The sequence below is a fragment of the Nyctereutes procyonoides genome, unplaced genomic scaffold (genome assembly GCF_905146905.1).
Source record: "Nyctereutes procyonoides isolate TBG_1078 unplaced genomic scaffold, NYPRO_anot_genome, whole genome shotgun sequence".
Taxonomy (NCBI): Eukaryota; Metazoa; Chordata; class Mammalia; order Carnivora; family Canidae; genus Nyctereutes; species Nyctereutes procyonoides.
The window spans coordinates 56,838,454-56,860,577 of record NW_026575126.1 but is presented as its reverse complement, the minus strand read 5'-3'; the positions used below and the strand labels follow the sequence as shown (position 1 = coordinate 56,860,577).

At 46.4% G+C, this 22,124-nt stretch overlaps 1 protein-coding gene across 6 annotated transcripts in view; it reads left to right on the top strand.

Moving 5' to 3' along the window:
* Nucleotides 1-22,124, top strand: part of LOC129519443 (rho GTPase-activating protein 17) — a 95,097-nt gene that overhangs the window by 27,085 nt on the left and 45,888 nt on the right. For 5 of the 6 annotated variants that reach the window (XR_008666405.1, XM_055339955.1, XM_055339951.1 and 2 more), the window contains exons 1-4: nt 9,998-10,080; nt 10,731-10,770; nt 14,616-14,720; nt 20,290-20,363. Coding sequence is in view for 5 of the 6 variants with exons in the window: in XM_055339955.1 (XP_055195930.1) it covers nt 10,013-10,080; nt 10,731-10,770; nt 14,616-14,720; nt 20,290-20,363 (287 nt within the window). In the remaining variant the exon portion in view is untranslated. Of the gene's footprint in view, nt 1-9,997; nt 10,081-10,730; nt 10,771-14,615; nt 14,721-20,289; nt 20,364-22,124 lie in introns of those variants that run through there. The other variant, XM_055339952.1, reaches the window with a different exon arrangement.

The following is a 22,124-nucleotide window of genomic DNA, read 5'->3' as shown; positions in this document are numbered from 1 at the left end:
CCTGCGTTTGTTTGCCGTCCCTGGGCAGAGGTGGATTGAGTGGGGAAGGGCGAGCCGCCGCTCTCAAGGGCTCAGAATGGCTTCAAGGGTTGAAAGGAGCAATCTGGTGAAGTCTCGAGAAACTAGTGTCCCTTCCCTTCCAAAGAACAAATCAGGAAAGCCCAGAAATCCCCGTTCAGGGCAGCCCCGGTGACGTCGCGGTTAAGCGCCGCCTTCGGCTCGGGCCGTCATCCTGGGGACCCGGGATTGAGTCCCACGTCGGGCTCCCTGCACGGACCCTGCTTCTCCCTCTGCCTGTGTCTCCACCTCTCTCTCCTCTCCTTCTGTGTCTCTCATGAATAAATAAATAAAATCTTTTAAAAAACAAAAAGAAATCCCCCTTCAAAGTAAAGAGAATTTAGAAGTGATTAGAAAGGATTGAAGCTTTGTGGGAAGCTACACCTCCCTTGTACACAGATCAGCGTTAGCAAACTACAGCCTACAGGCCAGCTCCAGCCCCAGTCGGCTCACAAGGGTTTTTTAAATGGTTGCACTTTTAAATGGTTGAAAAAAAAATATTATTTCCACTTTTAAATGGTTGAAAAAAAATTTTTTAAAGAAGAATATTTTGTGACATATGAAAATTATATGAATTCATGGAGCACCTGGGCGGCTCAATCCCTTAAGCATCCATCTGACTCTTGATCTCAGCTCAGGTCTTGATCTCAAGGTCACAAGTTCAAGCCCCCTGTTGGGCCCCATGCTGGACATGAAGCCCACTTAAAAAAAAGAAAAGTTACATAATTCACCTGTCCGTGTCTGTAAGTCAAGTTTATTGGAACATAGCCAGGTCCATTCATTTATATGTTGTCCGTGGCAACTTTAGTGTTACAACAACAGAGCTCAGTGATAGCAGGAGCAATGGTGTAGCCTGTAAGCCTGAAATATTTATTATTTGGCCTTTCCAGAAAATGTTAGACGGCGCCTAAGACAGGCAGTTTTGTTTATTTAAATCTAGTCCGGAAATATGTTTGTGAGCAGGGAACAGAAAGAAAATAATAGTTACAATATTTCAGCGGTTTGGAGGGAGGTGGGTGGATGGAGGAGAGAGATACTTTCTGATCTCTCCCTGTCACCAGCATCACCAATGCTGGGCCTCCCATTTGGACTGTATTAACAGAGTCAGCCACCCCCATTCATTTTGGCAGCAGCTTCTCAGACACGAGGTGGAATGTCTAAGAAGACAAAATACACCTCCAGATCAGCCTCACATACCAGTCCTGAGTGACTCCCAAAAGCCTCCTCATGAGGTTTGCACCACACCCTGTGAGAGTCACTGGTGTAGACCCAAGGTTGGCACATTGATTGGTAAACAGCCAGATAGTAAATATTTTGAGCTCTGCAGGCTGTATGGTCTCTGTTGGAGCAACTTAGCTCTGCTGTTGTGGCATGAGAGCAACCCATTGATAATACATAAACTAATCCGCCTGGCTGTGCTCCAATAAAACTGTATTTGTGCACCTGGAACCAGAATCTCATGTAATTCTTGTGCATCATATTATATAGTCCACTTTTGAATCTTTTCCCAAACCATTTTATTTTTTTTTAAAGATTTATTTTTATTTATTTATGATAGACATAGAGAGAGAGAGAGAGAGAGAGAGAGGCAGAGACACAGGCAGAGGGAGAAGCAGGCTCCATGCCGGGAGCCCAATGCGGGACTCGATCCCGGGACTCCAGGATCGCACCCCGAGCCAAAGGCAGGTGCGAAACTGCTGAGCCACCCAGGGATCCCCCTCAAACCATTTTAAAGTAAACACTAGGGGCACCTAGGGGGCTCAGTGGTTGAGGCATGATCCTTGGGTCCTGGGATCAAGTCCCATATGGTACTCCCCTTCAGGGAGCCTGCTTCTCCCTCTGCCTATGTCTCAGCCTCTCTTTCTGTGTCTCTCCTGAATAAATAAAAATCTAAAAAATAAATAAAGTAAAATCTATTATTACTTTGCTGCCCATACCAAAATAGGCAGTGAGCTAGACTACACCTGTAGGCCATAGTTTGCTGACCCCTGGTAATATGGGTAGTTTGATTTCTGTATTTTTTTAATGAAAAAATATTAATTTTGGAAGGCACTATCATTTTAATTTGGTCATTATGGTTTTTACTGTGGAAGGCAGTTCTAATTTTCTGCCTATTGCTGTTGAATTTTTTTGTTTTTTTTAATTTTTTTATTATTATTTATTTCTGATAGTCACAGAGAGACACAGAGAGAGAGAGGCAGAGACACAGGCAGAGGGAGAAGCAGGCTCCATGCACCAGGAGCCCGACGTGGGATTCGATCCCGGGTCTCCAGGATCGCGCCCTGGGCCAAAGGCAGGCGCTAAACCGCTGCGCCACCCAGGGATCCCCCCTGCTGTTGAATTTTTTTCTTGCCAGCTCATTTGAAATCTAGAGAGATCTTATTTTCAACTCCTTCTGTATTGTTGGGACAGCCATTTACTTTTTCATTCATTCATTCATTGTGTATTTATGAAGCACCTGCTGTGTAGCTGGCAGGTTGAAGACAGATGCTGGACAGGGGACTGATAGACAAGATAGACTTGGGTCTCTGGTCCTACGGAACTCTCTGGCTGGGATGGGGTCAGTCAAGTGCAGTGCTTGGAAGATCGCAGCATGCACTGAAGGTGTGAACTGGAGCACTCGTTGCCATGGCTCCCAGAATACCTGCATCATGCAGCTGTGTGTGGCCTGAATGCCATAGTCAGCATCCTGGGAAACAAGATGCCATTCACAGCCGTGGTGTTGGGCCTTTGAGTGTAGCCATGGCAGAAACTTCTCCAGAAGTCAGTCCGCGATTAGAGTTGAAATTTGTCAGGCCGGTCGGAGATTCTCCATTGACCCTGTGTCCTGGTTTAAGCATCTCTGTCTGTCTTTGGTGCATCTAACTGCTTCAGATCCGGAGCGTTTCCATTTTCTACTGGCCCAGGAAGGGGGCTGCGTGAGACTCCTGTCATCCACAACCTCAGGGTGGGATGTTACTATAACCAGTTGGGAGAAAGGGGGACGACGAGGCCTGCACAGCCCTGCTTCTGTTAGGCTTTGGGAGTCATGAGGGGCAAATGCTACACTTTGCTAAAAGAATCAGGGAATTGAAAATGCTGCCTGATGTAAGCCGTGTTTGAATGACTAGTGCAATTGCCCAGTGGCTCAAATAGGAAAAAACAAACCCCAGAGTAAACGGGCGAGCGGGAGGTGCTTTCCTGCTTCGTATTGTTTTCCCCGTTTCGGACAGGAAACATTCAAGTGTGTTTTCAAGCACAGAACGTTGGACACAAAGAAGGCTCTGACAAAGCAGAAAAAAGACCCATATACAAAAAGTTTGGGTCTGTGTAGCAAAATGTCTGGTTTGAAACAATCTGATTTAGCAAGTATTATTTTTTAAAATTTTTCGGATCACTTTGTCTTTAAGATGCAATGATAGGTTTAATATGGTGCCTCCCCTTATTTGCTTTATTAATGAACTTTAAAAATCTGATAAAAAATCAGATCTCAGGGATCCCTGGGTGGCACAGCGGTTTAGCGCCTGCCTTTGGCCCAGGGTGCGATCCTGGAGACCCAGGATCGAATCCCATGTCGGGCTCCCGGTGCATGGAGCCTGCTTCTCCCTCTGCCTGTGTCTCTGCCTCTCTCTCTCTCTCTCTCTCTCTCTCTCTCTCCGTGACTATCATAAAAAAAATAAAATAAAAAATAAATAAATATAAGTAAATAAATAAAAATCAGATCTCAGGGCAGCCCCAGTGCCTTAGCGTTTTAGTGCTGTCTTCAGCCCAGGGCCTGATGCTGGAGACCGGGATCAAGTCCCACGTCATGCTCCCTGCATGGAGCGTGCTTCTCCCTCTGCCTATGTCGCTGCCTCTCTCTCTCTCTCTCACGCTCTCTCTCTCTCTGTCTCTCTGTCTCTCATGAATAAATAAATAAAATCTTTAAAAAAAATCAGATCTCAGTAAAGCCAAGTGTCCGTGGCTAATATAAATGCCTTTTTTTAAAAAAGATTTTTATTTTATTTTATTTATTCATAGAGACAGAGAGAGAGAGAGGCAGAGACACAGGCAGAGGGAGAAGCACCACACAGAAAGCCTGATGCGGGACTCGATCCCGGGTCTCCAGGATCAGGCCCTGGGCTGCAGGTGGCGCTAAACCACTGCGCCACCGGGGCTGCCCTATAAATGCCTTTAACTGAGCACCATGGCCAGTATTCTAAATAATGGCTGGACTTTCCTTGGGTAAAACGTTCAGGTCTCTGGTAAAGATGAACGCTTCAAGACAGGTCAGCATACAAAGGGCTGAGCCTTGGACTGGTCCCAGTGATGAAGAAGATCAAGTCATTTGGACCACATATTGGGGGAGATAGGGGCAGCGGTGGTTCCCTAAAATTAAGGTAGGGATACCATAGGCCAGTGGGGGTATCTTTGTGTGAAGGAGCCATCCCAGCTTGTATGTTACATTCCAGAATCATGATTTTTCACTTTAAAGGAATCTTTCCCAGATATCCTGTATCGATGGATTGGCAGATTTAATATTATTAAAGTGTCTGTGCTACCCAAAACTGTCTGCAGATTCAGTACAAAAAACTCCAGGGACATTTTTCACAAAAAGACAAAATAAACAGGTAGGAGTACAACATGAAACTAAAATGCTTCTGCAACAGCAAGGAAGGAATTGAAATGAAAAAAGCAACCTACAGAATGAGAGAAGATATTCGCAAACTATAAATATCGGGTTAATACTGAAAATATGTAATGAATTCATACAACTCATTGGTAACAAACAATTAACCTGGTTTAAAAATGGACAAAAGACCTAGTTAGATGTTTTCTCAAAGAAGATATACACATGGCCCACTGGTATATGAATCGGTGTTCAATATCACTAATAATCAGGCAAACACAAATGAAAACTGTAATGAAATACCACCTCACACCTGTTAGGATAGCTACCGTAAAAGACACAAGAGATAACAGATGTTGGTGATAATAGAGAGAAATTGGAACCCATGTACCCTTTAGTGAAAACATAGTTATTATGGAAAACGGTATAGAAGTTCTTCAGAAAACTAAAAATAGAGCTACCCTATGATCCAGCAAGCACAGTTGCTGAGTATATATCTAAAGGAAATGAAATCAGTATTTATTTTTTTTTAATTTTTATTTATTTATGATAGTCACAGAGAGAGAAAGAGAGAGAGGCAGAGACATAGGCAGAGGAAGAAGCAGGCTCCATGCCGGGAGCCCGACGTGGGATTCGATCCCGGGTCTCCAGGATCGCGCCCTGGGCCAAAGGCAGGCGCCAAACTGCTGCGCCACCCAGGGATCCCTGAAATCAGTATTTAAAAGATACCTGCATTCCTATATTCATTGTAGAATTATTCACAATAACTAAGATAGGGAAACAACCTAAGTATTGGTTGATGGATGAATGGATAAAGATGTGGAGAGTGTCTATGTACACACACACACACACACACACACAGGAATATTATTCAACCGTGAGAAAGAAGGAAATCCTGCCATTTGCAAGAACATGGATGAACCCTATGGATAATACTTCAAGTGAAATACGCCAGACAGAGAAAGACAAATACTATATGATCTCATATTTGGGATCTTAAAGAAAAAAAAGAAAAGAAAAAGTCAAATGTATAGAAACAGAGAAAAATGATGGCCACCTGGGTCTAAAGGGTGAAAAGCTATAGTCAAAGGGTATAAGCCTTCCGTTATAAAATGGATAAGCTCTGGGGAGTATAATAATCCTGTATTATATACTTGAAATTTGCTAAGAGAGTAGATTTTAAGCATTCTTACAACTACTGTTACAAAAAAGGGAACGGTGAAAGGTGATGAATGTGTTCATTAACCTGATTAATCATTTTACAAAATATGTAAACTGAATTAGCACATTATACACTTTAAATATATACAGTGTTGTCAATTAAAGTTCAGTAAAGCTGGGGGAGAAGTAATCTTTCTTGCTAATAGGTAATTTTTAATAATTGCAGTAGATTTTAAAAATCTGGTTAAAAAGATAGATTGGGGGATCCCTGGTGGCGCAGCGGTTTAGCGCCTGCCTTTGGCCCAGGGCGCGATCCTGGAGACCCGGGATCGAATCCCACGTCAGGCTCCTGGTGCATGGAGCCTGCTTCTCCCTCTGCCTGTGTCTCTGCCTCTCTCTCTCTCTCTGTGACTATCATAAATAAATAAAAATTAAAAAAAAAATAAAAAATAAAAAGATAGATTGGGGCAGCCCGGGTGGCTCAGTGATTTACCTCTGCCTTCAGCCCAGGGCGTGATCCTGGAGACCCGGGATCGAGTCCCACGTCAGGCTTTCCCTGCATGGAGCCTGCTTCTCCCTCTGCCTCTCTCTCTCTGTGTGTTCTCATGAATAAGTAAATAAAATCTTAAAAACAAAAATAAATAAAAAATAAAAAGATAGATTGTGGGGAACCAGGCTGGCTCAGGAGGCTAGGCATCCAACTCTTGATTTGGGCTCAGATCATGATCTCAGGGTCATGAGAATGAGCCCTGAACCCAGTATGGAATCTGCTTGAGATTCTGTCCTTCTCTCTCTGCTTCTTCCCCTGCATGGATGGGTACCTTCTCTCTCAAATAAATATATATAAATAAATAAATCTTTACAAAAAAAAGATACATTGGATGTCTCTCTAAAATAAATTTTATCAATGTAATACAGAATGTCCACAAAGCAGGAGACATGGGATAAACCTATCTTTTTAAATTTTATTTATGATAGTCACACACACACAGAGAGAGAGAGAGAGAGGCAGAGACACAGGCAGAGGGAGAAGCAGGCTCCATGCACCGGGAGCCCGACGTCGGATTCGATCCCGGGTCTCCAGGATCGCGCCCTGGGCCAAAGGCAGGCACTAAACCGCTGCGCCACCCAGGGATCCAGGGATCCCGGATAAACCTATTTTTTTTTTTTTTATTTATGATAGTCACAGAGAGAGAGAGAGAGAGGCAGAGACACAGGCAGAGGGAGAAGCAGGCTCCATGCACCGGGAGCCCGACGTGGGATTCGATCCCGGGTCTCCAGGATCGCGCCCTGGGCCAAAGGCAGGCGCCAAACCGCTGCGCCACCCAGGGATCCCTCGGATAAACCTATTTTTAAGAAATATGTTAACATTTTCATATCATTAGTTCCATGTATTTATCTGCATCTCCAGATAGATTTCTAGATAAAGTCCCTCTAAATTTATTTTTTCATTTGTTGCTGTTGTTTCTTGTTTTTCTTGAAGTTCGATTTGCCAACGTATACCATAACACCCAGTGCTCATCCCATCAAGTGCCCTCCTCAGTGCCTGTCCATGCAGTTACCCCAACCCCCTGCCCACCTCCCCTTCTGTAACCTTTGACCTCTAAATTTAAATTAAAGAGTTGTTATTTTGAAAAAAGGACAGGAAATATATGGATTTTTTTGTGTGTGTTTTGGACACTCTTAGGTATATGTTCTGTTGCACTTTTGTGCAGATTGTCATTTGGACCCCTTGTTTTAAGTTGGAGTTATGCTTCACATGAAGTTATGCTTCAATTGAAACCATATCAAGCATGTCACAGAAAAACGTAACTAACATACTATTTTTTAAAACTTAAAAGTATGTATATGTATATGTTTGTATGTATATATATATATACACATATATATACACATACACACACACACATAGTTTAGAAAGTAAATAATAGCAAAAACTTACCCCAGTGGATTCTCTTTCTAGTTATCCCATTGTCCCAGTTGAGAATCCCCAACCATAGAGGCAACTATTTTCAAATTTCTGTTTTCAAATTTCTGTTTATTCTGGCATTTAGTCATGTCTATACTTAGAGATAATAGGTAAACTGCTATCCTTCAAGTTACCAAGTTTTAGTTATTACTTATTGGCTTCCCATCCTGATAAATGAGGGTTTAGTGCTCTTATGTGACTTTCTTCTCTGCTTCTGCTCCCTTATCCTTCCAAGTTATATTATAATTTTTTGATATATTACTGTTTGATATCTACATTAGTATATCTGACCAGTTATCTGCAGCAAAGCATACTAGTGTACTATGACTCTTTCTGATGGACTTTTTGTTTTTCCTGAAGTTAGTATTCAATTTGTTTTTACATTTGATGTCTTTCTTTCTTTCTTTCTTTTTTTTTTTTTTAAGATTCTATTTATTTATTCATGATAGAGGCAGAGAATTGGCAGAGGGAGAAGCAGGCTTCCTGCAGGGAGCCTGATGTGGGACTTGATCCCGGACCCCGTGATCACACCCTGAGCTGAAGGCAGACAGTTGACCACTGAGCCACCCAAGCATCCCCATTTGCTTTATTTTCTTTGTGGCTATTGCAGTGCTGTGTTCATACCCACCCCACCTGCCCCCCCGCCCCCCGCCAGAAGCCCTGATTTTAATTGTTTGCAGTTGTTTGTATTGTATTTGATTTTTTATTTCAAATTACTCATGTGAGATTGCTGGGAAAAGATGCACACAGTTGTTTCCGCTGTACCACCGAGCTATTGCTTTCTCATACTTGCTAATGGCCCACATTGGGATTTGATTTCGTTTTTAAGATTTATTTATTTGAGACAGAGAGAGAGAGAACACAAGTGGGAAGGAGGGTCAGAGGGAGAGGGAGAAGCAGGCTCCTCACTGAGCAAGGAGACCAATGCGAGGCTCAATTCTAGGACCCAGGATCATGACCTGAACTGAAGGCAGACACTTAACCCATTGAGCCACCCAGGGGCTCCCACACTGGGATTTTATTTGTTTCTTATTATTTTTTTAAAGATTTATTTATTTATTTGTTTATGATAGAGAGAGAGAGGCAGAGACACAGGAGGAGGGAGAAGCAGGCTCCATGCTGGGAGCCCGACATGGGACTCGATCCCGGGACTCCAGAATCGTGCCCCGGGCCAAAGGCAGATGCTAAACCGCTGAGCCACCCAGGGATCCCTACACTGGGTTTTTTAAATTAGGTTTTCCTCTTCTTCTGTCATAGTTTAAAAATATTCCTATTTCATAAAGGGACTTAATTTGCTCTGAATCTCTTATTTAGAACTTTGAACATTTTAATTGGCCTTGGGGACTTTGTCAGTGTATACTTACACTTCTAGAAGGAAGAGATTTCAGAGTTCTGTGTGAGGTATACAGGGCCCTCGCCAGAGAAGATGAGGCAGAAGTTGCACAATGTGGTGGTAGTGTTTCGCTAGAGGAGGGACAAGGCTCTTGGTAAGTAGGGGTCACGGTGCAGCTGTGGTGGTCTCATGCCAGGTATGTCCCCGTGAGGCTGACAGTCAGAGTTCCTTTTGGGGCCGATTGCTTGAGCTCCTAGGCAGCTGAGGCCCTGCTCCACTTCCCTAACTGGCGTGACTACTTCTGTTTGGCGTGTCAGCAATGCCTGGCACCATGTATGCTGAGCAAGGGCTGAGATGGCATCCTTTGGCCTGCTGCTTGCGGAACTTGTTCATAGAGTTGAAAGTTGGCCTTCTCTGAAAGCTGGGCCTCTGAAAGTCATCTCCAGGCTCTGCTCCTGTGGCCCTGGGAGGTATTTGAGTTAGGTCAGAGCTCTGGTTTCCTGTAGAAACTGGTGTGTAAGCCATTGCCATCAGCATCTCAGTTAACCAGGGTGCTGCAGTGACGACTGGTATTGGAACCCTTTGTGGTGGTGCCTGCTTTCACCTGACATGCCATCGTCCAAGTGTGGGCTGGGGGTGTGCACCACCAACCTCGTGCAACTGGTTGGTATCGCTCTGTACTCTTTTCCCCACCTCCTGGAATGTTCAGGGCTGAAACAGACTTGTTCTTTTCCTTTTAAAAGTTTCCTTGTTCATCTCAGTGGGAGTTGGGTAGGGATGATAATTGAGTTGGTCTCAATCACTATTTATTTATTTATTTATTTATTTATTTATTTTATTTATTTACTTTTTTTTTTTAAGATTTTATTTATTCATGAGACACAGAGAGGGGACAGGGACATAGATGGAGAAGCAGGGGAGCCTGCTGCAGGACTCAATCCCAGGACCGCGGGATCACGACCTGAGCCAAAGGTAGATGCTCAACTGCTGAGCCACTTAGGTGGCCTGGCCTTAATCACTATTTAACCAGAAGTCTCAACCTGCCATCTGGATTGCAGTCATTCTGGGTTTATGTACAGCAACGACGCCGTCCTTTTGGACTACAGAGGAAAGTCGTCTTAAGAATGTACTGTGATCTGGCGAGAGGCTCCAGCAGCTCCATATGCTCCCCTGCTAACTGTTGGGCACTAGGTCGTCTTTCTGGAAAGGTCTAGTTAATGATAAGGTTAATGATAGTTAGAAGGCATAGGTGGAGGAAAGCCGTGAAAATACTTTGTTTCTTTTTAAAGTAAAGATGACACATCTGAAAGAGGGAATGCTCAGTTGTTGTTACTATCTGCAGTGTGTATTGGAGAATAGTTCCTGGATTTGTAACACACTTGTTTCAATACAGCAGTATTGGTCTCCATCCTTTTTTCTTGTTCGGGGTTGCTCTTCTCTGCAAACCTTGGTTTTTTATTTTGGTTTTGCTTAGGCAGCCCTCTGATGTAAAAATTGGTGGAATTGTCCCCTACATTATCATTCATTTCTGCCCAGGATGAGCATTAGTAAATTTCATGGATTGCTTCGCATTTCTGGATTTCTAACTCTGAACTTCTGATTCCCCCCCTTCCCCCCCACAGAGCCGAGAAAACAGAAGTCCTCAGTGAAGATCTGTTACAGGTAACGAAATAAAAATCTTTTTAAAGTGCTTTGTGTAAAGAGGATAAGAAACCAGACTTCCTTCGGGAGAACTGAAGTGGGTTTCTGTATGTCTGTGTAGGATCTGAAAGAGCAGGAAATTGATCAGCGTGGTGGTTCCGAGCAGGAGAGCAAAGCAGTTGGGTTGCCCGGTGATAAAAAGGGGATCTGAAACCTTGGTGTCATGTTATGAAGTTCCGACGGGGCTCGTCCTGCTTTCAAGCGCCAGGTGTTGGGGTGGGGTGGGGTGGGGGAGGGGTCTGGCCGGCCTGGCCAGCCTGGCCATGCCCTGGCGCTGGGGCCAGGTCCCGGGTCCCGGGCAGGCCAAGGGACAGTCGCTCGCCGCTGGGATGGTGTCCTTGATGGGACAGGCCCTGCCAGCTGCGGCAGAGGGCCCCACTGGCTCCGACCTAGAGTTTCGACTTCTCCTTCCATGTCACGCTTTTGTTCTGTCCAGTTCTGGGCTGAGTTGGGTCCCCAGGGACTTAGAGTCTTCGTGACGGTGACCAGACCTTGCAGAACCACTCCGAGGCCCTGAGGTGGCCTGTCATCAGCCTGGACTTGTCTTCCTCTCTGTGGGGATGGCTGTTTCCTGTGGGACCTGAGCCAGGGCCACTGCACTCCGTCGATCAACAGGCTTCTCTAACTTGCGTGCCGGAAGCTTGTTCCAGAAGGCCGGGGACCCTTTCTCTACATCTCTTCACTCAGCCTCAACCCCCTTGATCCCCACCCACCCCAGCGCACGCTGGGAAGGACAGAAGCCCTTCTGTAGGAGGTTTCTCTTTAGCCTCCTCGCTTGTGTCCTTGCCGCTCGTGTCCATGACCCACAGCAGGTGTGTGCACTTAGCCCCAGAAGACCAAAGATCTGCTCCCAGGTGCCTCTGTGTCTCTCCCTACAGAGACAAGGAGCTGACGTGGTTTAGAAGAATGTTGCTGGGACCACCCCGTGTCAGAACATCTCTCAATTATGACAGCCATCCGCAGGCACAATATCGTAGGAGTGCTTTTTTTTTTTCTTTTTTTGGACCAGAGGTTTTTATTAAGGATTAGAAGGGTTTGGGTTGTTTTTTAAGCCTATTTATTTATTTTGATGTGTTTATTTATTTATTCATGAGAGACACACAGAGAGGGGCAGAGACACAGGCAGAGGGCAAAGCAGGCTCCATGCAGGGAGCCCGATGCAGGACTTGATCCCGGGACTCCAGGATCACGCCCTGAGCTGAAAGCAGACACTCAACCACTGAGCCACCCAGGTGTCCCTTAAGATTTATTCGACAGTGATATTGTTAAAAATATTTCCACATTGACTTTTACCATGTATCTCAACTTCATTTTCAGACTTCCAAAGGTAACAGTTGGTCTAGTTGACCTTTAACTGGACTGGGTTTTCATGTCTGTGTTCTCCCTCCTACCCCCCACACCAGGGATATCCAGGATCTCATTGAACCCTTGAAGCCCCAGGATGAGGCCAGAGGGCCTTGCAGGCGGTTCAAGGATGGCAGGGTTCCCATGGAAGGCAGGCCGGCGACTGTCTGCGCTTGTCCCTCTGCCCAAACATCCACTGGGGCCCCAGGAGTTTGCCAGTTTCTAGGAACGCCTTTTTTCGTGACCCAGACACCTACTCCGTGTCTGCCATCACTGCCACAGATGGAATTTTTCCCCCTTTGACTATGACGAAAGACAGCAATGGGTAAAGGTGTGCAGTCTGATGCCTCCCTACCCCGCTCTGCCCTTGACTTGCTCTGTGGCCTCAGGGATTTCCTGAACCTCCCTGAGCCTCAGTTTCCACTTCTCTAAAATGGGAATATGGTTGGATCTACCCCATAGGGTTATTGGCAGGAATTAATGGGTTAAACAGGAGAGTACTGGGGAGGGATCCCAAACCACAGAGATTTTTTGTTTGTTTGTTTGCTTCTGGTATGAAACTTTCCTTAATTTGTACAGTGTTTTCCTGCCTCTTGGATCTCTGTGAGAGCATTTCAAGAGGCTTCTATTTTGCCTCTTGTTTTTCACTCATGAGTTCCTTTTGCTTCTGTGGAGTTTCCCTGGGAGGCTGTGAATCCCAGGAGGGCGAGAACCATAACCTATTTACTGTTGTTTTTCTAACACCTTGCACAGGGACTTGACACCTACCTGCCTTTTCTTTTCTTTTCTTTTCTTTCTTTTCTTTTCTTTTCTTTCTTTTCTTTTCTTTTCTTTTCTTTTCTTTTCTTTCTTTCTTTCTTTCTTTCTTTCTTTCTTTCTTTCTTTCTTTCTTTCTCTTTCTTTTCTTTCTTCTTTTCTTCCCAAAGATTTTATTGATTTATTCATGCGAGACACAGAGAAAGAGAGAGAGAGAGGCAGAGACACAGGCAGAGGGAGAAGCAGGCTCCCTACAGGGAGCCCGATGTTGGATTCGATCCTGGACTCCAGGATCATGCCCTGGGCCGAAGGCAGGTGCTCAACCACTGAGCCACCCAGGCTTGTGGGTGGCTTGTCCTTCAACAGATATTAAATGAACACTTTCCATTGGGATAAATCAGTGAACAAAACAGATCAAGACCCCTTTCCCTGTGGACTTTACAGTTTTCTAGTAGAAATCAGAATCAGAGTGAAATGGAGTTTGGGGGTTTTTGTTTTTTGTCTGTTTCGGGTTTGGGTTTAGCCTGTTTTCATGGCAAATAGAGTGTATTTTAGTTTTCCAGTGTTTTAAAAATCTGGTCGTTTTAGAAGACTAGGGGGAGGTGATGTGGCATTTGCTCCTTCTATGTACGAACACGGCTGTCAGGTCAGGGTCCCGGTGGTCGGGCCTAGGCTCCGAAGAGAAGCTGTTGGGACAGTCAGGGCTCTCAAGAAAGGAGCACAGAACCATGGCATCGGGTACAACGCTGCAGGGATAAAAATGCATTCTGCTTTGAATTTGTTGATTTTTCTTTAAAATAGAAAGCATCCCTAAGGGCCTGCACTCAATCTTAATGAGTCATCAGAATACACATTTTTGGCATTCCTTCCCTTGCAAAGCAGTTCTCTTTGCCATAAACAGCCATATCCCAGCAATAATATTTTGAGAAGCTAAATCGCGATGCATGGGTCCCCTAAGTCAGTGTTCCTTGCTGCTGGCTGTCCGTTCAGCCTTGGAGGTTTCTTTAAAACAACACAAAAAACAAAGCTGCAAGCCCACCCTAAACCCACTAAGGCATGATTTTGAAGACACTGACCCTGAGTGGAAATCGTGGGACATAGATTTTGATGTTCCGATGGGCTGATGTCCTGTGTGAGGAAGGCTGTGTTGCTGTCTGCAGGAGGTAGCTTCTGAGTGTCCCGGTGGCTTTTTCCCCCTTGGCGATGGGATTGGGCCTAAGGTGTTCCTTTGCACTTCTGCAGGCTCGGCCGCCACCACTCTCTCTGATAGCAGGTTTAGCCCGGACTCCGCGGCCTCCCTGCTCATGGACTTAGCCCTTGAGAGATCTAAATCTCTTGGTGTAAGGGAGGTCAGCGGCTCTCAGCCAGGGGCTATTTCGCCCTCTGGGGGGATGTTCAATAACGCGTGGTGACAGCATCGGTTGTCACAGCTCAGGGAATGGGGTGGGGAGAGGCCAGAGATGAAGCTGAACATACCATCATGCACAGCAGAGCCCCCCACCCCCAGAATTACCGGGTCCCAAGTGTCAATAATGAGAAACCCTGGTATAAGTGAATGGGACCATTCCCATGTATACCCCCGAGCTAAAAAAAAAAAAAAAATTAGAGCACAGGATGCTGTTTCTGCCTTTGTGGCAGCACCATGTAGAAAGAGGGGTGTGTGTTCTTCAGCCCTGTGAATGGCTCGTCTGTCTCTGTTTTCTCAGATCGAGCGGCGCCTGGACACGGTTCGGTCAGTGTGCCACCTTTCCCACAAGCGTCTGACGGCATGCTTCCAGGGCCAGCATGGCAGCGATGCCGAGAGGAGATACGTGAGTATCAGATGTGACTCGGGGCCGGGACACTTGTGTCCCTGTGAGGCTTTGCACCCTTCAACCCTTTGGTTTTTCTCAAGCAGCATCAGCAGAGTTGCCTGCAGATTTGTACCTAATATTGCCATTTACTTTCGTGACACCCGCCTGACCAGAACATTCTTTTGTGCTTAAGACCTTGCTGATCCGAAAGCCCTGCTCACACTGAACTTATTCCAGGTGCTTTCAAAGACTCAGTGAGCCATTTGTCATTGATAAGACAATGGAGACATCTGTTTGGAATGCTTTGGTGGCAAAAAGCTGAAAGAATATCTTTAATTGACTTAGCAAAAGGACATAATTTATTGGCTTACCAACCGGAAGGTTCCAGAAGCTGAGATGGATGTGAGGTGAGGCTTGGGCTCGCATTGTGGTGGTGTAACCAGAGCCCCGCTTTCTTCCCTTTTGCCCCTCCTGCCTTCTTCGGGGTCTGCTTTATCCCCAAAAGGGCACCTGTCATGGTCGTGGGTTGGCTACCAATGGCTTCCATGGGCTACTTGCTTCCTTGTGCATGTCCGGCAGGAGTAGAAAGTCTACCTTCCAGTAGTTTTCTTAACAGAGTGGGAAATCTTCGTTTTCCAAGTCCTTGGAAGGTAGACTTTGCCTTCTCTTTTGTTGATCTGTGTTGAGCCACAGTCCCCATTCCAGAACATTCCCATTCCACCTTGGTTATTGTGGGCAGGGGTGAGGTTGGTGAGGAGATGGGATGTGCATTGGCTTGAGCTAATCAGGACCTGTCCCTAGAGAGTGGGCTGAAGAGCTACCTCCAGCTCACAGGCTTTTATTGAGACCAGGGTGGATCCTTAGGAGAAATCAGGATGCCGTTGTAGAGAGGAAGAGGGACGGACTCCAGGAGAACCATTGAATGTGTACGTTTGTTCAAAGCATCCGGGTCCTCGTGTACCACCCGTAGAGCCAGCAGCCACGCTCATTTGGCAGTTCTGTCCTTGCGTTTTCAAGTTCCTAGCGTAGGAGCATATGCTAACCCTTGGAAGCCCATATACCATTAAGGTGAGAGTTTCAGGGTCATACCGGAAAGCTATGATTTGCCACCGGATATCTCAAAAGGAAGAGCTGGGATGCAGCTGATCAGTGTCACCGTCTTTTACATTTCCTACAGACATTTATGGGCTGTCTCTTGCCAGCAGGGTTATTCCTCCCTTGTGCAATACTGAGCTTGCTGCAGTAGGTATGCACTGAAGAGTGGGACTTTGCACGCACCCATGATTCCAGGAATGCTCGTGGCAAGTCCTGTTTGGCAGAACCAGACCCAATCCACTGGTTCTGTCCCCATGGCCCCTCTCATGCTCTTATCATGGCTTCTGCTCTACTTACCCTTCTAACATGGTGTCTTAAGGCTCTGTCCTCCTCCTTATTCCCCCAGTCACATACCTTGGGCCACCTCCTCTGTTCTCATGGCTTCTGGCTGATGTGTTTATGCCAAGGACTTCTACGGCATTTCAACCAAGCAACAAAACTTCCTTCCCTTACTGTCTATTTTAGCACGCACAACCAGTTCTTCCTTCTGTGCTGACTCTTGAGTCCCACCCACCGTGTTATGCAAGCTAGAAACTAGGGTTACCTGACATTCCATTTTATCCTCACCCTCCCATAGCTTCTTGATTAGCAAGCCCTGTGATTGTGAATATTTTTTGAATTCCTCACCTCTGCGCCATCTCTGCCACTTTTGCGTTAAACAAGACCTGATTACCTCGGGGATCCCTGGGTGGTTCAGCAGTTTGGCACCTGCCTTCGGCCCAGGGTGTGATCCTTGTCGGGCTCTTTGTGTGGAGCCTGCTTCTCCCTATGCCTGTGTCCCTGCCCCCCTGCCCTCTTTCTCTCTCTGTCACTCTTGAATAAATGAATAAATCTTTAAAAAACAAAACAAAACCTGATTACTTCTCACCCGCATGGTGTGGTCACCTCCTGAGCTTTGCTTCCTGCCTCTAGTTGCCTTCTTTTCCAGCCTGTCTCCACCCAGATCATCAGAATGGTTTTTTCTAAAATACAAATTGATGCTGTCATCCTCCTGCCTGGAAAAAAAAAAGAAAGAAAGAAACTTAGCTTATTGGTTCTCAGCAGGGACCAGAAGCGCACTCCTGGGGATATCTGGAAATACGTAGAGACATTTTGGGTTACTATAGGGACTGGGGACACTAACTGGCACTCGGAGGGTGGGGACTGAGATGCCCAATGTCCTGTGGTGCCTGAATGACAGTCCTACTTTGCAAGTGGCCAGTGGTGCCTCCTTCGAGGGGTGCTGGCCATTTTCCATGTGGAGATCCGAGTCCAGGCTCTGCAGCATGCCCAGCCCTTCACGATCTGATCCTGTCTTCCCCAGTGTTCCCAGTGTCTCCTGCTTCCTCTCACTCATGCCACGTGCCCTTACCCTTCACATCATGTCTCGTCATTCCCCCTCAGTGCTTTAAGACACCATTTGGGTGTCCCATATACTCATAAAAAAACAAAGGAACAAGTACTTACCAAACACCTACTGTGTGCAGGTGCTGGAGATATAAAATGAAGAAGCTGTAGTCTCCACCTCAAAGCTGCTCACAGCCTGGTGGGGAGAGACACACAAATGGACCATCAGAAAACACAGCATGCACAGGGTGTTAGGGGAGGAATGAGAATGGGCATCACCGGAGGAAAGAGGTAGTCAGGTGAGGCTTTCCAGAGGAGGTGGTGGCCCAGCTATTAAAGGCGGGCAGTAAAAAAAAAAAGGGCGGGCAGTGAGTGGCAGGTGATGGGCATATTTTCGGCAGCAAGGACAAAGGTGCCTGGCCTTATTTCGAAAACCTAGTGCCTAGGCTTCCTTTTCCAACCTCAAACAGAAGTGCCAAGGCAGGGCTCCGAAGCTGTCTCCCCTGTGCACGTGGGAGAAGCAGTCACCACGGAAACGAGAAAAGATAACCACGGGGGTCCTACAGTGCAGAGAAATGGCAGCAGTCTCCAGGGCTCTAGAACACACAGGAAGAGCCCTGCAAAGGCCCCACGAGAGGCCCCTCTGCATGCGGAGAGGCACGAAGCGCAGGGGGTGGTCTTCTCAGTCCAATAGGGGACCAAGGTGGAGCTGATGCTGTGAGTCATATGAGATGTGGAGTAGCTGCTTTTTGTGCAGTTGGCATGCATTTTATAAATTATGACTTCAGAACTTTTTAAATAAATCTCTGATGATAAAAAAGAAAAAAAAGCTGTCCATGCTTAGGAAGTGCTCAGCTGTGTTTGTGGAGGAGTATGGCAGTGGTAGGTACCATCTTCATCCAGGAGCACAGGGTTAAATAAGCAGAATGTCCCGATTTATGTACGACAGGAAACAGGATTGTGGTGGCTTTGGGTTCAGGACCTGGAAACCACAAGGCTGTTTACAGCTGGGAGCTTGAATGACACTTGTCAAAGTAGACTCCTCTTTTTATGATTTTTTTTTTCTGTCCAGAGCTCCAGAGTTGCACAAAGTATATTTCTCCTGATGATTGCATTTATCCCAGACTTAAATTCCCTTAGGACGGCGGCATTATTGGAGCTCCTGGGCAGCACAGTTGGTTGTGTCTGACTCTTGGCTTTTGCTCAGGTCATGGTCTCAAGGTCATGCGATCAGGTCCCAGGATGGGCTCCGTGCTCAGCACAGTCTGCTTGGGACTCTCTCTCCCTCTCCCGCTGCCCCTCCACACCCCTGGTCACACACTCACTCTTTCTCTAAAGTAAAATAAACCTTAAAAAAAAAAAAAAAGACAGCATTCCTAAAATGTATGAATTACCCTCACTGTGATCTAGGCCCCCTGCCCATCCTCTCCTGTCTTCCTGGTGTGGAAGTGCAGAAGCTGGAAATGTCTCCTTGTGGGGCAGGTAATGCTTGCTATTGACTTAGTTGAAAACAACTTGAGAAAATGAGAGATGGGTAAATAGAGTTGTTATTTATCTTTACGTTTCAATATACTGTTTTTTGGATCGGCTGCATATTTACATGGTCAAAACCCAGAATACACAGAAGAACATAAAGCAAGGTCTTTCCCGGTCCTGTTCCCCAGGCACCGTGCTGTCCTCTCCAGAAGGAGCAGCACTAGTCGTTTCCTGTATACCCTTCCAGAGATATTCTCTACAAGGCAAGCAAATGTGCGTGTGTCGCATGGAGCCCATTGATAGTAGGAAAGGCAGGTGGCCCGTAAAGGTCAAGGTTCGACAGTGGCACGGCAAGACGGACCCTGTGTTCTTGCCGTGAGGGCCCTTTCTAGTGAGGAAGCAGAATCACATGGATCTGTTAGCAGATCCTGTGGTATCCCCAACCCACTTTCCAGGGACTTCCCAGGCCCCTTATAGCCATATTCTGAGATGAGCCCTCAACCAGTGGTGGAGAGGAGCTGAACTGGGGCGCAGGCCATGGGCGTGGAGGTCTGGCTCTGTTGCCCCTCACCGGGGTCCCCGGCCAATCCACCTGACCTCCCCCAGGCTTCACGTTCCTTGACTGGACAATTAGAGCATTAATCAGATGACCCTTATGGTCATTTCCAGCTGAGAAACAGATGTGTGAGAGGAAATTGCATGGCTTTGTGCTTAAATCCTGGAAGAAAACTTTTTCCGATATTTAGCCAGATACTTTTAGATACTTCAGCTGTATAGTTATGATTCCAGCCAAATTAAGAGCCAGTTTATGAATAAGTATTCTACGGGCTGTGGGGTGCCTGGGTGGCAAAGTCGTTAAGGGACCAACACTTGGTTTTTTTTTTCCTTTTTTTTTTAATCAGATTTTATTGTATTATGGGGCACCTGGGTGGCCCAATCAGTGAAGTGCCTTTGGCTCAGCGGGGAACCTGTTTCTCTCTCTCCCTCCGCTCCCCTGCTTGTGCTTTCTCTCTCTCTCAGATAAATGACTAAAACCTAAAAGAGTGTGAGGAGAGGGACGAGAGAGAATCTGAAGCAGATTTCCACGCTGAGCAGAGACGGACATGGCGCTTGATCCCACAGCGGTGAGATCATGACCTGAGCCGAAAGCAAGAGTTGGACGCTTAACCGACTGAGCCGCCCATGCAGCCCCCACTCTTGGTTTTGGTTCAGGTCATGGTCTCAGTGTCATGGTCTCTGGGGTCATGAGATCAAGCCCCAGGTTGGACTCGGGTGGAGTCTGCTTCTCCCTCCCCCCCCCATTTGTGTTCTATCACTTTCTCTCTTCCTCAAATAAATAAAATCTTTAAAAACGGTAACAGCAACCACAACAATAATACTAGCAGCTGGCATTTACTGAATTATTTTACCACGTGCTTGGCACTTGGTGTTGAATATCTCCATAGACAGACGGCCGTAGGACACTCGCACTGTTATCATGTCTCTGGATCATCTATGCTTGAGGACATGGGCACAGAGGTAAAGTCCCATAACTTCTACCTTTGAGACCAGAACCTGAACCGAGACAGGCTGTCTCTTATCTGTACGGTTTGCCTGGAGGAGAAATCACTGAAGGGTGACCTGAAGCAGGTCATTGAGAATGGGTGTCAATAATAGTGAAACCAACACAATGTCTTTTTCTGCTTTCCAGAAAAAACTCCCTCTGACCGCTCTCGCTCAGATCATGCAAGAAGCATCGACTCAACTGGAAGACTCTCTGCTGGGGTAAGTGTTGGCTGCTTTCAGGCAGAGAGCGCAGTGCCCTGTGAGTCAGTGGGAATGTGTAGGTGGGTGGTGTGTGTGACAGCCACCTGTGTGACAGAGGGACCGTGAGCATGATGGCGTGGAGCATCCACCAGGAGAATGACACAGTCTCTGTGGGGAAAAAGTGGGACACGGCCACTGGGATGGTAGAGAATCTTCCATTGAATAGGAACAAAGCTGGGGTTGGTTGAAAGGGCTGCTAGTAGTACGCCTGGGTGGCTCAGTGGTTGAGCATCTGCCTTTGGCTCAGGGTGTGGTCCCAGGTCCCGGGATCGAGTCTCACATCGGGCTCTCCACAGGGAGCCTGTTTTTCCCTCTGCCTGTGTCTCTGCCTCTCTGTGTGTTCATGTATTCATGATATAAATAAATAAAATAAATAAAATATATTTATTTTAAATAAATAAAATCCTTTAAAAAAAAGGGAGGGGTGCTGCTAGCAAAAGTAATTGGTAGGGTCCATATTTATACCTCTGAATTTGGGTATAAAGAATAATAAGTCCTTTCCGTGTTCCAGCTGTTGACTCAGGTTTACAAACTCTGACTGACCCCTTCTGGTCCTTAAGAGTCACTTCCTAGGGCGCCTGGGTGGCTCAGTCGTTCAGGCATCTGCCTTCGGCTCAGGTCATGATCCCGGGGTCCTGGCATTGAGCCCTGCATCAGGATCCCTGCTCAGCAGGGAGTCTGCTTCTCCCTCTGCTCCTCCCCTGCTTGTGCTCTCGCTCTCTGTCTCTCTCTCAAATAAATAATAATCTTAATAATAAAAGAGTCACTTCCTTTAAGGGTGGTCACCATTATATCAATCGTGGTTATCTCAAAATGGTGTTATATGTGAATTATTTGGATTTTTTTATTTTTGCAGGAAGCATGTGTTATTTAATAATTTTTCAAAATCTAATAATGAAACTGTTTTCACTATAAGAGGGAAGGTTGACTGCCCTTCTACTTGCATCTGTGTGAAGCTGGTGTCCTTTTATCCCCTCTGCTCTCTCCAGCTGTACGGTGGGCTTTGCTTTCCGGCTGCCATGCATGGACTTTGACTTCACATTTCCTGGGGCCTGTCCTGCTCCATGGCTTACAATTCTTCCTTTGTTCTTTGAAGGATGATGGTTTCCCCTCACTCTTTATGCTTTCTCCATCCTGTCTATGCTCTCATATTGCGGACAATGGCCCTGGGTGGGGGGCGGGGGCGTGGCACACGTGTCCATGCTGGCGCCCCTGTTCCCTCCAGGTAGGTTGTGTCCCAGTTTTTCTCCTTCCTACTGTTGTCGTCAGCACAGCTGCTTCAAGAGTGCTTGCTCTGCACTAGCACTGTTCCACGTGCTTTCCAAGTAGTCACTCACTGAGTCCTCCAGACAACCTAGGAGGGAGCCTGTATTGCCACTGCCATTCTACCACTGAGGAAATTGACAGACAGAGACAGTAAGTCCACTGCCCCAGACCACACAGCTGGTGAACGGCAAAGCCTGGTTCCCAACTCGGGCAGCTTGGCACCAGAGATCATGTTCTTAATGACAGCACCAAGGCCATCTCATGCCTGTGCCACACACATTACTCTTTCAGTAGAACGCCATGGAGATCTTGAAGGGGAGAGCAAGGAGGGAGGTAAGATGAGAGAGGGAGTGTCAGGATGAGAGCAGTCGCCTCACTGGCACCCGTCCTCCGTGTGACATCAGCTATATGCTTACAGGGAAGCAAAAGGAAACATGATGGTTGTTAGCCCAT